Below are 15,410 nucleotides of genomic sequence, written 5' to 3' on the forward strand. Positions count from 1 at the left end.
ATTTGCTACAAAACAGAGAAAGTCACCCTTAATGGAGACGGTAAGTTACAAAAGGAACTGTGGTGATGGGGTGATCTGCGATTCTGGGGAAAGGGCTTTTGCTATTTGAATATGAAGTTGTGGTAAAGTTCCACTTACAGTCACATAATAGCAAAGCTAGCTCTGGTACCAACATGGAACAAGATACACTACGGGGTGGGGATCACATAGCACATATTTACAGCAAGAAAATGCACTGCACTTAGTTAAATAAATAAATAGTTGGCACAGTGCTACACAACACATGCATTTAATTTCATGTGAGATGCTTATGCATGGCACAGCATTAATATTGATTTGAATCATCGTAGGACTAATGCTCACTGTTCTGGTAAACCTCTGTCTTGGTTGTATCACCTCAGACTGTACGGAGGGGCTCATAGAATCACATAATCCAGCCTAGCCTTCTCCTTGACACGTTCATTTTCTTCAGACCCTAATTCTGACTCCTCGCCCTGATGTGTGAATCCCACCTTGAGCTCTGACTTTCCGAGCACCACCTCCACATCCAATTGCTCACCTCCTCTGTCCACATTTCCAGAACTCCTCCTCCTGTTCTACTGGAAACTCATTCACAACCCATTTTATGCCAGCCTTTCTGCCCTGCAATGCCTTTCGTGGAGGATTCCACACACTTTCCTAGCACTTCTCTCTCTCTCTCTCTCTCTCTCTCTCTCTCTCTCTCTCTGGGCTGTCTGATTGATGCTGACTTTTGAAAGCTTTAAGTAAATCGTTAGTTGGCTCAAAAGAACCATTGGCTGCTAACACTGACCTGCAAATACATGCAGAAGAGTTTGCGGTGCTACAACAGGTTCTATAGCAGTTCTCATGCTTCCATGTACTCAAAATGTTGGGCAAACTGGTATTTCTCAGGTTACAATATCCACCCAATGAAGTAAACAACAACAATAAATTGAGAGGGCCAGGCTGGCATCCAAGAACCATGAGTCTGTCTACTGGTCTGGATTTGTAGCCAATCTTCCCCTTGTTTAAATGTAAAATGCAACCTCCCTGTGGTGTACCTCATGTCCAGCTCAAGATCAATACTTATACCTATTGGTTGGTTGCACTTGCATGTCAGGGAACATGTGTGATTAAGGCCACATGGGAACAATATAAGTGCGAATTATTATTATTATTACTATTACTATTATTATTATTGACATTTTTGAAAGATCCAAAATCCCCCACCGCTTTGTGCCCTTTGTGGTGTTATGTTTTGATGACAGACCCCAATGAACCCTCCAGAAGGCAAGCAAACAGACGCTAATGCTGAAGCTGACATTTCTCAATAGAAAGCCTAAAGGCTGCATTGCACATCCATGGCAATATTTGTCAAGGTGCCTCAGATTATGGAAAACAGACTAAATAGAATGTGTTATTATGAAGAAGCGTAATGAAAACCTTCTTTGCCTTGGAAATTCTTCTGCTTTGGTATTGTATTATCTTTTCCTCCTTACTGTCTTAATAGCTCAACTGTATTACTACATCTGATCCCTTTGCATTGCTAATTTATTTTGTTTAGATGTCAGAATTGCAGTCAATAGTACAGGAATGCTTACTATTAGAAAAGCTCGGTTCCTCCAATATGTTTCAATGAAAAGATTCTTGCTGACTGTGCGTTAGGAGGGGAAACAACCTCTTTTAGTATAAAAGGGAGGGTCCTTTGGGTTGGAGGAGTGTGAAAGTATCTGTGAGTGGGGTTGTTTAGGTGAAGGGGAGGACAAACCCATTTTGGCTGAAAGCTACTAAGCAGCATTTGGGTGGTGTAGGAGGGTCCATAGCTTATTTTTCATTTCTCCATGAAAGTTTTAGGGCAAGGGTGGGGAACCTATTTGGGTGGTGGTGGTTGGATAACCACCACCCCCATCCAGCCTCCTGCAGGCCTAATGGCATTGGGAGCTATTGGAGGTAACAGTGGGGTATCTCTTGCCTAGTTCAGGGAAGGGGAGTGACCCTGGCCTCAGGCTGGAGAGTCTCCATCCCTGGTTTAGGGGCTCAGTACCCTGGGACTCTCCTTCTATAGGCAAAGACAGGAAATACGTAGCTCACAAACAGGAATCATTTGCCTTGGACAAGGAACAGGTCTGCTCAAGAGGCCAAGGGGACCTTCCTCTGCCAACGCTCCTCGTACACCAGGACTGGGGTGGCGGAACAGGCCTTGGCCCTTGCCTGGAATACCGGATGTGCACGTGCAGTGCTGCTTCCTGCTCACATCCACCCCTATCCTAATTGGCTCTGTGACGTTGGTGTATACTGAGCAGAAAACAAGTACTGTTTTTAAAGGCTGAAGTACTGTTTTATTTTATTCCTAATTCCCTAACACCAGTACACACCCTTCTGAAATTTTGCAGAGACTTACGGGTACCTCTGTATTGTATGCCATATTCATGCAAATTGCCCACAGAGAAGATAGTACATTGCCTTTTTAAAAAAGTGCAAACATTAAAGGCTATACTACACCTGAAAATTTCACCCAATTCTGCTAAAAAAAAAAACACTTTAAAGGAGTATAAGGCATTTGTTGATTTCCTCTTTGTAGACAACGGGGAAGATATCTGAGGCTTCAGAAAATGAGGCAAATAAGGCAAGGTGAGCCTTCATCTAGGATCCAAGGTGAAGCGCAATGTTTCTGAACTGACGGAGACCCGTATCCAAACCAATGGGGTAAACTTTTGAGGCAAATATTTTCTTTGGTGCACAGCCTTAGGATAAACCTGCTATTCTGGAGCTATTGTAGTCTCGCAACTCCTAGCCATGGTAGGCAAATTTCTATTATTTTCTGGAGCCATGGTAGCTTAAGAATATTAGTCACAATAGGCAAAACTTATTGTACTGCAGCAACTCCCACAATGATAAAGGCATATTCTACCCTAACTTGCCACAAAAAAACAAGTCCTCCCATCGATTTGTCATGGTTGGTTGACTCTCTAAAGCAGGGTTAGGAAGCTTTGGGGGCCCATGGGCACATTTAGCAATTTGAGAAACTATCCTAGGCACCACCACAAAATTGCGGTCTTGGGAGGGATGGCTAGCCACAGAGGACATGTAACCTACCCAAAAGATTGAGTACAAAGCAGGGGACGGGTCTGAGCCCCAACACACTGAACAACTCCATACGGGGCCCACGGGTTGCTTACCCCTGCTCTAATTGGAAAAGATGCAAGCTTCTAGCCCACAGCTCAGTGACAGAGCACACACTTTGCATGCAGAATGGTCCAGGTTCTCCCTTCAGAAGATGTGAGTACAACTAGGGAAGACCTCTGCCTAACATCCTGGAAAGCCATTGCAAGTTAGAGCAGATGTTTCTGGGCTAGATAGATCAATGGTCTGACTTCAGAAGGTAGTTTGTTACACACTCTGGACAGGCTACAGCAATAAGAAGGCAAAACCATGTGAACTGGTTATGTGAATATAACATTTAAATAAAAGAACTGTGAAGTGCTGAACTTACCATTTCGACCATTCTGCTTCAGTGTGTTTGCTGAGAGCTGAATAGCACTTCCAAAGCCTGTATTTTGTGGAAACTTCAAGTCTTCCAAGTTTCCATCTGTGCTTAGCCTTGCAACCTCCAGCTCTGTTAGTATGAAAGAGATTAAAAACAGAGTGCACATGAATCTCTGCAAAGATCAGAAATGTATTAAAATGTCCATATCCAATATTGCCCCCACAGCCCCAAAGTAAGACATGAGGCTTAGTAAATGGATTACAGTGTTATTCATTTGCCTGCCTTGTCTGCAATATTCTTAAGCAGTTAAGGTCAACCTCTCCCAACTTGGAGTGGATATATTTGCTACCAAGGTTGGACCAAGGAAATGGCACCTCCTGCAGCTTCTCTGGGTAGAGGAGGTCCTGCCAGCATCCTCAGCTGACTGCTGGCTGAGACTTAGGGCCAATAAAGACATTAGGGCCCAAATGGGATGCTGTCCCCTTGAGCTGATATATATTTGCCTTGCACCACTCTGATGCCGCCATGTTCCTTCTCCCCTAGCTTCATATCTGAGTGGGGATTGGAACCTGGGTCTCCCCAGCCTTCCCAAACCTGTTGCACTCTTGATGTGTTGGACTGCAATCATTCCTAACCAGAAGAACACAGTTTGGGGCAGGCGACTCTAAACTGGCTTTCACGATTACTCCTGCACAATCTCAGCTGGTTCTTCAACCTCTGATTGTCCTGCTCTGCTGCTGCTCCAGAGCAGTGACCATCAGCCTCATAACTATAATCCACCACAAGGGTGGGCCACTGTGAAATTTCAGGCCTTCTGCTCTGGGCTGCAATGGTCCAGGAGCTCTGTTCCCTTCCAGTTAGCTTCCTCATCCCCCCAGCTCAGCAACTGTCACTATGATGGAGAGAGAAATAAAACAATGATGGAGTGAGAAATAAGAATATCAGAAAATACAGAAAGCAAGGGATAAGGCCTGTTTCAACACCCAGAGTCAGTTGGGAATCGGCTGCATCTAGTAAACTCACACATAGAGGAAAAGTGACCATGAACTCATCAAAAGTGACCATCAACTCCCATGGCAGTTCCCCACTGAAATATCATAAAGGGTCTGCAATGTCAGTTGCTAAAGGGAACCACTTTAAGTAATCGCTGGGGAGCCTAGTGGCCCTCAACCTAGCTTTTTGCATACAAAGATACACTACATCTGAAGAGGAAGGCTCCACTATGCCACAACATCTAAGAACCCTAGCTAGATGGATGTCCTGAAAGTGTTGACGCTCAGATTAAAAGGTATCTGAGCCAGTATCCTGCCTCACGACAGCTGTTGGTGTTCAGAGGCTCAGATTCAGAATATGGAAGCTTCGTATGCTCATACACTATCTATATTAGCCTTCTCCAACCTCATGCCCTCCAGATGTCTTGTACTACATCTCACATCATCCCTGACCATTGATCATGCAGGTGGGGTTGACGGGAGTTGTAATCCAAAATATCCGGATAGCACCAAGTTGGGGAAGACTGAGCTATCCCTATCCCAAGATAGGTCTATGGGTTTTTCTCCGTGAGGATGTTAAAGCACGGTATTAATTTTCAGTTTCAAAGGCAGAATGGAGATCCAAGCACTACAGGAAAAGTGTTTCCTTTCCTGCTTTCCCACTATATAACCTCTAGATAGCACTGTGGTAAAACATAAGTGCAAATACATGAATAGAAAAAAAATAATTTTCTTTTGCTATCATAAATAATAGGGGTGTGCACGGACCCCCTGATCCGCTTCTCTTCCAGATCCGCAATTTGCGGATCGGGCTGCTTCGCTCCGCCGCGCTCTGCCTATAGTCCGCTCTGCTGCGGAGCTCCGGATCCGGATCGGAGCTCCACTTCCCCCCCATAGGCTTGCATTGAAATCCAAAAAAGTCTACAACTTTTTTTCTGTTAAAGTTAGAAACCTCAAGTTTAGCACCATGACACCTCATGGACATATACACATGCATGCCAAGCCTCAAGCCAATCCAAGCGTCCCCTGATTTTGGGGGAATTTATGAAAACCGGACATCCCATTTTCAGACATGGACTGTTCTCCGACATTTTGACAGATAAAAAAATTTGAAGTGGGCACCCTCACAGATGCCATCTAGATCCACATTCATGCCAAGTTTCAAGCAAATCCCATCATCCCCTGATTTTTGGCGGGGCTTTAACCTCTAACGCACCACCCATAACCCTAATTCACACCCCTTTCAGTATCTCCGTCAATTTTCAAGTTAGAAACCTCAAACTTGGCACCATGATAGATTATCCATGGATACACATGCATGCCAAGACCCAAGCAAATCCCATCATCCCCTGATTTTTGGGGAATTTATGAAAATCGGACACCCCATTTTCAGACATGGACTGTTCCCCGACATTTTGACAGATAAAAAAATTTGAAGTGGGCACCCTCACAGATGCCATCTAGATCCACAACCATGCCAAGTTTCAAGCAAATCCCATCATCCCCTGATTTTTGGTGGGGCTTTAACCTGTAACGCACCACCCATAACCCCAATTCACACCCCTTTCGATATCTCTGTCGATTTTCACGTTAGAAACCTCAAGCTTGGCACCATGATAGTTTATTCTTGTATACACATGCATGCTAAGCCTCAAGCAAATCTCATCATCCCCTGATTTTTGGCGGGGCTTTAACCTTTTAACTCACCCCAAATCAAGTCCCATGCTAGAACTACGTCAATTTTCATGTTAGAAACCTCAAGTTCGGCACCATGACACCTCATGGACGTATACACACGCATGCCAAGACTCAAGCCAATCCAAGCATCCCCTGATTTTTGGGGAATTTTTGAAAATCGGACACCCCAGTATCTCAGGGAATTAAAGCTGCAGACAGCTCAATGGGGCCATTTCAAAGGAAATCCCAACATGCCATGAATTGGGGAGTAGAGATAAACCTATATGAATCTTCTTCCACACTTGAAAAATTGATTTGGAACTTCCAAAAGTCTAAGTGAGCGCAGGAAGGACTTATCCCCTGAGTCAAAGCAACACACACACAAACCATCCCTGCGAGGCGGGCAGGGGAGGAGGGAGGGAAGGCAGGCAGGCAGCAGACATTTCTGGGGGCACAAGGAAGTGAGCCAAGGATAGTTTCAAAGCCAGTAATGCAAACCATCCCTGTGAGGTGGGAGCAGCACAAAGAGATGCCTTTTCTTTTGCATCCCATAACTAGGAGGCTAGGAGGATAAGAGTAAAGCTTTGTGATCCTTGCTTCAGAGTTGATTGACTGCACTCTGATCACAGCCATTACTAAACAACAAAATAATAATGTTAATAGCAGTACTAATTAATATTAATAGCAACAATAACAACAATAACAACAACAACAACAACAACAAGGAGTTGAACCACAATGAAAGCCTGCCTGACTTCACTGAAGAGGAAAAGCCAGGAGAGCTTGGGCTATGGGGTGTAAAATGGAATAAATAAATAAATAAACAAAGGAGGGGTGGAATTAAAAGCAGCAGTGCTGCTGAATAAACAACAAGAAGAATTTTTTTTTTTAAAAGGCTATATCTGTCTTTTACCAGTAAGAGGGAAGTGGACGTGCCCAGGGGGAGGGGGAACTGTGCCGATTTGACTGGCCCTGTCTAGGGACCATTCTTTAAGAAGCAAACTAACACTTCAACTCATGATAGGCATAGCTTGCTTCTCCACTGGTTAACCTTTGGAGGGCTCTGATGACCCTCCAAGGGCAGGACACAGTGTGTGTGCACTGGGCACGTCCACATGCCCTAGGGGACCTCATCCCCTTGCACCACATCTATTCAGTTGTTCACTTAGGGTGGGTAGCAGTGCTGTGTTTCCTATCTGTTATTTATTTGCTTAGTATATGATTTCAGGTTGTGTTTGTGCATTTGGTGGGGCTACTGTTTTAAAAAACACTGGGAAAAGTCCGTTCAGACTAAGAAAGAGAAGTTTCCCAGTATCCCAAGTTACTAGTATCCCATTTTGCCTATCCCCTCCTCCAACTTTGGGATCATGTGATCATGACTCTGCCTCTCAGCACTTCAAAAAGGTACCTCTCCCGTTTTTTTTACCTAATTTTTAAAAAAAATATAGCAAGCGAACTGCACCATGCAGAGAGCTGAGGGTAGGCTCAAAATGACCCCCAGCCACGACTCTCTAAGCACAAGAAGTTTCAGAAAGATAGCTTAAAAACAACACAGTTATCCCCTATTCTTTTCCACAATGCAATCCTATGGGCGAAATTTTCCAAAATGGCGGTCGGAGCGCTCCGCAAAAAGAGAAGCGCTCCGCCTATGGCCGCTTCTCTTTGCTATGCTTCTAAGGGTCTGTGGTCCGCTTCTACTCTGCCTCTGGACAAGGCGGAGCAGGCCAATTCGCTTCTGATTCTCTGATTCTAATCAGAGAGGAGCACATCCCTAATAAATAATTCTGCATTTTCCCCGCTCTTAAAAAAAAAATGCTGAAAATGTCATCTAAGAATAGAAGCAAAACTGGAGGGTCATATCGTTGTCTAAAGAACCAGTAAGCAACCATGAGTAGGAAATGATGAGTGCATAATAAATACCTTGTGTAGAAAAGCTCTAAACCTTTGTATCAACAAACGTCTAAGCTCATGGCCTCATCAGAGCCCTTGGCATTCAGAGGTATGCTTAGTGGTCTTGAACACAGAGGTACCAGTAAACTCCAATTTTGGGGGTGTGTGTGGGTGTGAATTTGTTATAAGCTTGTTTTAAAAGTCATTTTGGACTTCAGAGGTGCACTGCCTGACTGGTGTCAGCGCTGGCTTTATTTTGGTAAAGATATGGCTTTTTAACAAAGCTTTTGATGGCTAAATTCACCAAGTTTGCACAACGTTAACTGTTTCAATTTGTTTTTACTGCTTTTAAATTCTATACTGGTTTTAGCTCAATTAATGGTTTAATTTGTTTTTAGCTGTGTATATTTATTGTTTTATATTGTTTGTATAATTTCATCTGTATGCTGCCCTGAGATCCTCGTGATATAGGGCAGGATACAAATATTTTAATAAATACAAATAAACAAAACATGGGAGGCTCTACTAGCAACTATGGCTAATAACTATCAAGAGAGCAAGTCCATGGCCAAACATAGTCCCATCTTGCTTTAAAAGTCCTCCTTGCTTTGAAAAACATCTAAACTGGTTGTCCTTAGCACAGTTTCTGGTCTTTCAACCTACCAAACCCCTGAATGCGGAGGCTTTTTTATGCTCCCACACCTAATAGACAAGAGACAAACCCATCACAGACCTTTGTCTTAACTTTTGTGTTAACAACCATCTAAGGTGTGTATTTGGAGGCACACTGTCCTTAAATATAGAGGTTCCACTAAGCCAAACTTGCTAATACCTATTGTGAGACCACAACAGTTTTCACAAATCTGAAGGTTTTCAGAGGTTCCATGAGCTAGCCATTGTTGGACCCACTCCTTCTGAAGTTGGCTAAAGTAATCTTGTAATATAGACCAGGAGCACTATTTTGCAGGCCTTGAGTGTGCCACGGACTGACAATCCAAGTTCTGCCCTCTTTCCCCAGAGGAAGGGGAGATCTGCTGGGGCCATTTTTAACATGTTGATGCAAAGAGGGGATTTGACTTGCAGTTGTTTGCATTCCAATTACGTGGCCAATGTATTTTTTCCACTGAGTTATACTAGCCAAGCGTAACTCTGTTTCTTCTTACCACTTAGCCTCATGGCTGGCTGGCTGTTAATTAATGTCCCTCATTTGGCACAGTAACATCTTCCCCATCAACCAGGGGAACTGCAGGCCATCTAACATTTTGTATGAATATAGGGACACCCCTGGGCATGAGATGTTGAAACTATGGGCAGAGTCTAGAAGCCCAACAAGACGGCCTGGTGGGCAATGGCGGGCCCGGACAATTCAAATTCAAATCTGCAACACATACAGAGTGGGAACTAGAAAACCTGCAACTAGATGGCTCCAGGTGGCAAGAGCACTGAGGTGGTCTCAAGCCACACATTACACTATTAAGTCAAATGCATATCATACACACACACACGTGCAATGTTGCATTTATACCATTTATTGGTTTCATTATAGAACAGAAGAAGACTAAGGCATAGCAATAAATGACTAATCCAAGATCAGTTATTGACACCTTGGCAAACAATCCTTAAGTAGAAATGAAAGGAATAACAGTGGGCCTCTGAATGTTTGCAGAGTGCTTTCTCCTCACCATTGAGCAATTGCAGCCTTCTAGTCCAACCCCCTGCTCAATGCAGGAATCCACCCTAAAGCATCCCTGACAGATGGTTGTCCAGCTGCCTCTTGAAGGCCTCTAGTGTGGGAGAGCCCACCACCTCCCTAGGTAACTGATACCATTGTCGCACTGCTCTAACAGTCAGGAAGTTTTTCCTGATGTCCAGGTGGAATCTGGCTTCCTTTAACTTGAGCCCGTTATTCCGTCTCCTGCACTCTGAGAGGATCGAGAAGAGATCCTGGCCCTCCTCTGTGTTGACAACCTTTTAAGTATTTGAAGAGTGCTATCATGTCTCCCCTCCATCTTCTCTTCTCCGGGCTAAACATGCCCAGTTCTTTCAGTCTCTCTTCACAGGGCTTTGTTTCCAAACCCCTGATCATCCTGGTTGCCCTCCTCTGAACACGCTCCAGCTTGTCTGTGTCCTTCTTGAATTGTGGAGCCCAGAATTGGATGCAGTACTCTAGATGAGGCCTAACCAGGGCCAAATAGAGAGGAACCAGTACCTCACACGATTTAGAAGCTATACTTCTATTAATGCAGCCCAAAATAGCACTTGCCTTTCTTGCAGCCATATTGCACTGTTGGCTCATATTCAGCTTGTTATGTACAACAACTCTAAGATCCTTCTTGTTTGTAGTATTGCTGAGCCAAGTATCCCCCATCTTGTAACTGTGCACTTGGTTTCTATTTCCTAAATGTAGAACTTGGCATATCTCTCTATTAAATTTCATTCTGTTGTTTTCAGCCCAGCACTCCAGCCTATCAAGATCACTTCTGTCTTCCAAGGTATTAGCTATCCCACCCAATTTTGTGTCATCTGCAAATTTGATAAGCGTTCCCTGCACCTCCTCGTCCAAATCATTAATAAAAATGTTGAAGAGCACTGGGCCAGGACTGAGCCCTGTAGTACCCCACTTGTTACCCCCCCCCCCCAGTTTGAGAAGGTTCCGTTGACAAGCACTCTTTGAGTCCGATTCTGTATCCAACTGTGAATCCACCTAACAGTTGTTCCATCTAGCCCAGTTTTAGCTAGTATGTTAATCAGAATATCATGGGGCACTTTGTCAAAAGCTTTGCTGAAGTCAAGATATATGACATCCACAGCATTCCCACAGTCCACAAGGGAGGTTACCCAATCAAAAAATGAGATCAAATTTGTCTGACAGGACTTGTTCCTGACAAATCCATGTTGGCTTCTAGTAATCATTGCCTTGTTTTCAAGGTGCTTACAGATTGACTTCTTTATAATCTGCTCCAGAATTTTCCCAGGGATGGATGTCAGACTGACTGGTCTGTAGTTCCCAGGTTTGTCCTTTTTACCCTTTTTGAAGATAGGGACAACGTTAGCCCTTCTCCGGTCGTCCGGCACCTCACCCGTCTTCCATGATTTTACAAAGATAATAGTCAGCGGTTCTGAGAGTTCTTCCACTAGCTCCTTCATTACTCTAGGATGCAGTTCATTGGGTTCTGGGGATTTGAACTCATTCAAAGAAATTAAGTGTTTTTTGACCATTTGTTTAGCAATCTCAAACTGCAATCCTGCCCCCTCAACATCTGCTTCACTTTTTCCAGTTTTTCCTCCCCATAGACCCGCTTTTGGGAGAAGACTGAGCCAAAGTAGGAATTGAGCACCTGGGCCTTTTTTTGTTCATCTGTTATCCATTTTCCATCCTCATTAAGCAGTTGAACCACCATTTCTTTCCTCTGACTTTTACTACTCACATATCTGAAGAAAGCCTTTTTACTGCTTTTAGCATCCCTCGCTAATCTCAGCTCATTCTCAGCTTTAGCCTTCCTGACGCCATTTCGGCACTTCTGTGCCACCTGTCTGTACTCTTCTTTTGTAGCCTGGCCTTCCTTCCAATTCCTATATGTATCATTTTTTATTTTCAGGTCATCTCTAAGCTTTTTGTGGAGCCACATTCGTTTCTTCTGTTGTCTTCTATCTTTTCTCCTTGTTGGAATTGTTTATTTTTTATTTTATTTTTATTTATTACATTTTTTATACTGCCCAATAGCTGAAGCTCTCTGTTTGTAATTGTGGAAATTTTAAAAGCACAAATACAAACAATTACAAACATTAAACCAAAAATTATATAGAACAGAATAAAATCAAGATAAAACAAATAGCAAATGATAAAACCATCCCAGCACATATTGATACCAGCAGCAAAATAAAGTGCTGAAAACACTAAAAACAGTTCTTAAAATGCCTGGGAGAATAAAAACTGAAACGTCTGTCTAGCCTCATTTGGTGGTGACCCCTGGAGGAGGTCCTCAGGTGATGATTTTAATATCTGGTTAGGTAGGTAAAGGAAGAGACATTCCTTTGCTCTGTTTTAAATACACTTCTCATATTGTATCTTTTCCAAACTCAGAAAAATATAATTTAGAAATATAATCAACAGCAATGTGCCCTGCTCTACTCAAACAAAAACTTCTCAAAGCAGTAAACTAATAAACTAGAAATATTACCTCATGTACTTCAATATAGTAATATCTCCAAGGTAATATTTTGATTTAGACACCTATTCTAGTACCAGATGCGCTGATTCCAGTTGAGGTAGAAGTTATTAAAACTATCCACTTCTTTTCTGAACCTCACCAAGGATGCAATCCTGTGGCTGAAATCTGCTGGCTGAGTGCCCATAGGAACTGGCAGAAGTACCGCTTCACTGGTGGAGATGGACTTGTGGCTGTGGAACAAAAGTATAAAGCCTCACAGTATTCCTGTGGAATTCTGAGGGCTCCGCCAGCAAAGCAGGGGGAAACTGGGTGTGCTGTGGGCAGAATGTAGGTCAATGGTAATGACACACCTTAAGCCCCGTCAGTTTGCCATCATGCCCACAATGAAGGCACGAAATTACATAGCGTCTGGTACTGACACAAGTAAACGCCCCCCCATGGTAGTCAATGGGAGGGAAAACCTGCAATCAGAAAGACCCAACCCCAACCCCTCAATCCCCCCCTCCACCGTTGCCATGCCCAGCCTGAAGCGACAAAAGCTAGGATGTGGTGTAATCAGCATCCAGTCACAGTTATAAACCCCACACAGGGAGACCATGGGATTTTATCCAGTCCTAAAGTCCCATTCATTCACTCGTTGGAAAATAGGTGATGGTCTCTCCAAGCGGAGATGGATGAACAGAGGGTGGTCACTTGCACTCTCTGAGGCTGAGGATTCTTAAAGGTGTTGAGGCGCAGGATGCTTCCCATTCCCTACCTATATAAATGAGAGCTCGGAAATGAGTGAGCCATCCTCTGTCCAGCATACATTTTGGAGAGACGTTTTCTAAGTATGGTCTAGTGAACTGATTGAAGACTATAGCTATAGAAAGGTTCTTTATGGGGCATCGTTCAGAGTAGTTGTGTTTTTTAATAAATGAAACTTAAAATAATAATAAAAAAGAAGAAACAGAGAGCTTCAGCTATTGGGTGGTATAGAAATATAATATAATAAAATAAATAAATAACCACCCCCCCCAAGTTCAATATAGGTAACACGGGGAGGACCTACAGCAGAGCTTGTTTCATGTGTGAGGCAGCACCAAGCTGGTATTTTTGCTTAACACATTCATTGCTCTGGCGGTTAGTCCACTGTATCCACCATGCTTATGATGTGATCAACTGCCACACGTACAGGCAGTTGTAGGAGTAGGAGTTTGAAAGGTGTTGTGGGTTCTGTTATTTGTGTTTGTACCATGAGTGCCTTAGCATAATGCGGCAATTACAGGGGCAATGGGAGGGCATACTGCCATTTTGAATGGCAGTCATTCTGTTTCATAGCCCTTTGTTTCATAGGCAAAGAAACAAAGCCCTATGAAGAGAAACTGAAAGAACTGGGCATGTTTAGCCTGGAGAGGAGAAGATTGAGGGGAGACATGATAGCACTCTTCAAATACTTAAAAGGTTGTCGCACAGAGGAGGACCAGGATCTCTTCTCGATCCTCCCAGAGTGCAGGACACGGAATAACGGGCTCAAGTTACAGGAAGCCAGATTCCAGCTGGACATCAGGAAAAACTTCCTGACTGTTAGAGCAATACGACGATGGAATCAGTTACCTAGGGAGGTTGTGGGCTCTCCCACACTAGAGGCTTTCAAGAGGCAGCTGGACATCCATCTGTCAGGGATGCTTTAGGGTGGATTCCTGCATTGAGCAGGGGGTTGGACTTGATGGCCTTGTAAGCCCCTTCTAACTCTGCTATTCTATGATTCTATGATTCTATTGTTAGATCAATGTTCTTTTCACCCAAGGGCGAAATCCAAACAGCCCTTAAGCACGACTCCACCATTCCAGTGACAGAGGGTTCAAAAGCGCTTTATTGATTAGTAATCAAGGCCTGGTCTCTTCAAAGGGAGCAATCAGACAAAAGACATAGGGAATACAGTACAGTATTTGAGCTTGCAAGGGGCAGGGCCCTGTTGCAGCATTAACCAATCAGAACATAACACTGGGGCATAGCTAATTATGCTAAACAATTCTCTCTGTTCTGTAAACAATACCTTTGGCCTGACAGTAAGTTACAGAAGTTAACTTTGACACAGCAGCACTGGAGCCAGCTGGAGCCAGAGCTCTTGTTTATGTTAGATAAGAAGGATGCACTCAAGGAGACATTCTCGCATACAGGACATCATGACATTTTGCTTGCAATTTGATGGCTGCTTTACAGTTTCCTGTTAAAAATGGAGGTGGTTGTGCTAACACTATGATTCCCTTTTCTCTCTCTTTCTTGTTTAGTCCACTGACTGCCTCTGCAGTTCTGGTGGTGTGCAGCAATGGAGATTTATAAATAATTTATAGAAGAGAAGGAGGAGAGCGTGGGGGCAGGGAAAGTGGGGAGCTTGCAGTGTCTGGGCTGAAAGACAAATCAGGAGGCAGGACTGAGGAGCAAGCAAGAAGTCCAGGAATACCTTCTTGCTCAAGTCAGGCAATTGTGCTATAGGGTGCCACAGGGTACCCTCTTGTAGCCAATGCTGTTTACCATCTATATGAAGCCATCGGGAGTAGTCATTAGAAGAAAACGTCACCAGTCTGCTGATGACACCCAGTTCTATTTCTCTGTTACATCTGAATCAGCTGCAGCCTTGCAGGCCCTGGACCTTATGCAATGGTGGGCTGGATGAGGGCCAGTAACCTGAGGCTGTCTGCTCGCAAGATAGTGGCCTTGTGGGCAAAGGGTTCCCAGAACCAGACACTAGTTCTGGATGGGGCTGCACTCCCTTTGAAGGATCAAGTGCTCAGTCTGGGGTACGTCTGAATCTGTCTTTGTCTCTAGAGGCCCAAGTAGCCTCAGTGACCCAGAATGCCGTTTGCCAACTGCAAATGTTCTTGGAATGAAATAGCTTGGCTGCAGTGGTTCAGGCATTGGTAACCTCTAAGTTGCTATGTGCTTTATGGTCCAGAAGCTGCAGCTATTATTATTATTATTATTATTATTATTATTATTATTATTATTATTTATTTATTTATATAGCACCATCAGTGTACATGGTGCTGTACAGAGTAAAACAGTAAATAGCAAGACCCTGCCGCATAGGCTTACAATATGCAGAATGCTTTGCCTAGGGTGGGGAGACCTATCAGCAGCACATTATACCTGTGCTGAAGGTACTATGCTGGCTGCCTGTTTGCTACCAGGCCAGATTTAAGATTTCAT

The 15,410-nt window shown here is 43.7% G+C and overlaps 1 protein-coding gene across 1 annotated transcript in view; it reads right to left on the reverse strand.

Moving 5' to 3' along the window:
• Window positions 1-15,410, reverse strand: part of ADGRL3 (adhesion G protein-coupled receptor L3) — a 707,807-nt gene that overhangs the window by 165,730 nt on the left and 526,667 nt on the right. Inside the window, exon 14 of the mRNA XM_063128914.1 lies at window positions 3,494-3,616. Within this exon, the coding sequence (XP_062984984.1) occupies window positions 3,494-3,616 (123 nt within the window). The remainder of the gene's footprint in view (window positions 1-3,493; window positions 3,617-15,410) is intronic.

The sequence above is a fragment of the Elgaria multicarinata genome, chromosome 6 (genome assembly GCF_023053635.1).
Source record: "Elgaria multicarinata webbii isolate HBS135686 ecotype San Diego chromosome 6, rElgMul1.1.pri, whole genome shotgun sequence".
In the NCBI taxonomy this organism is placed as follows: Eukaryota; Metazoa; Chordata; class Lepidosauria; order Squamata; family Anguidae; genus Elgaria; species Elgaria multicarinata.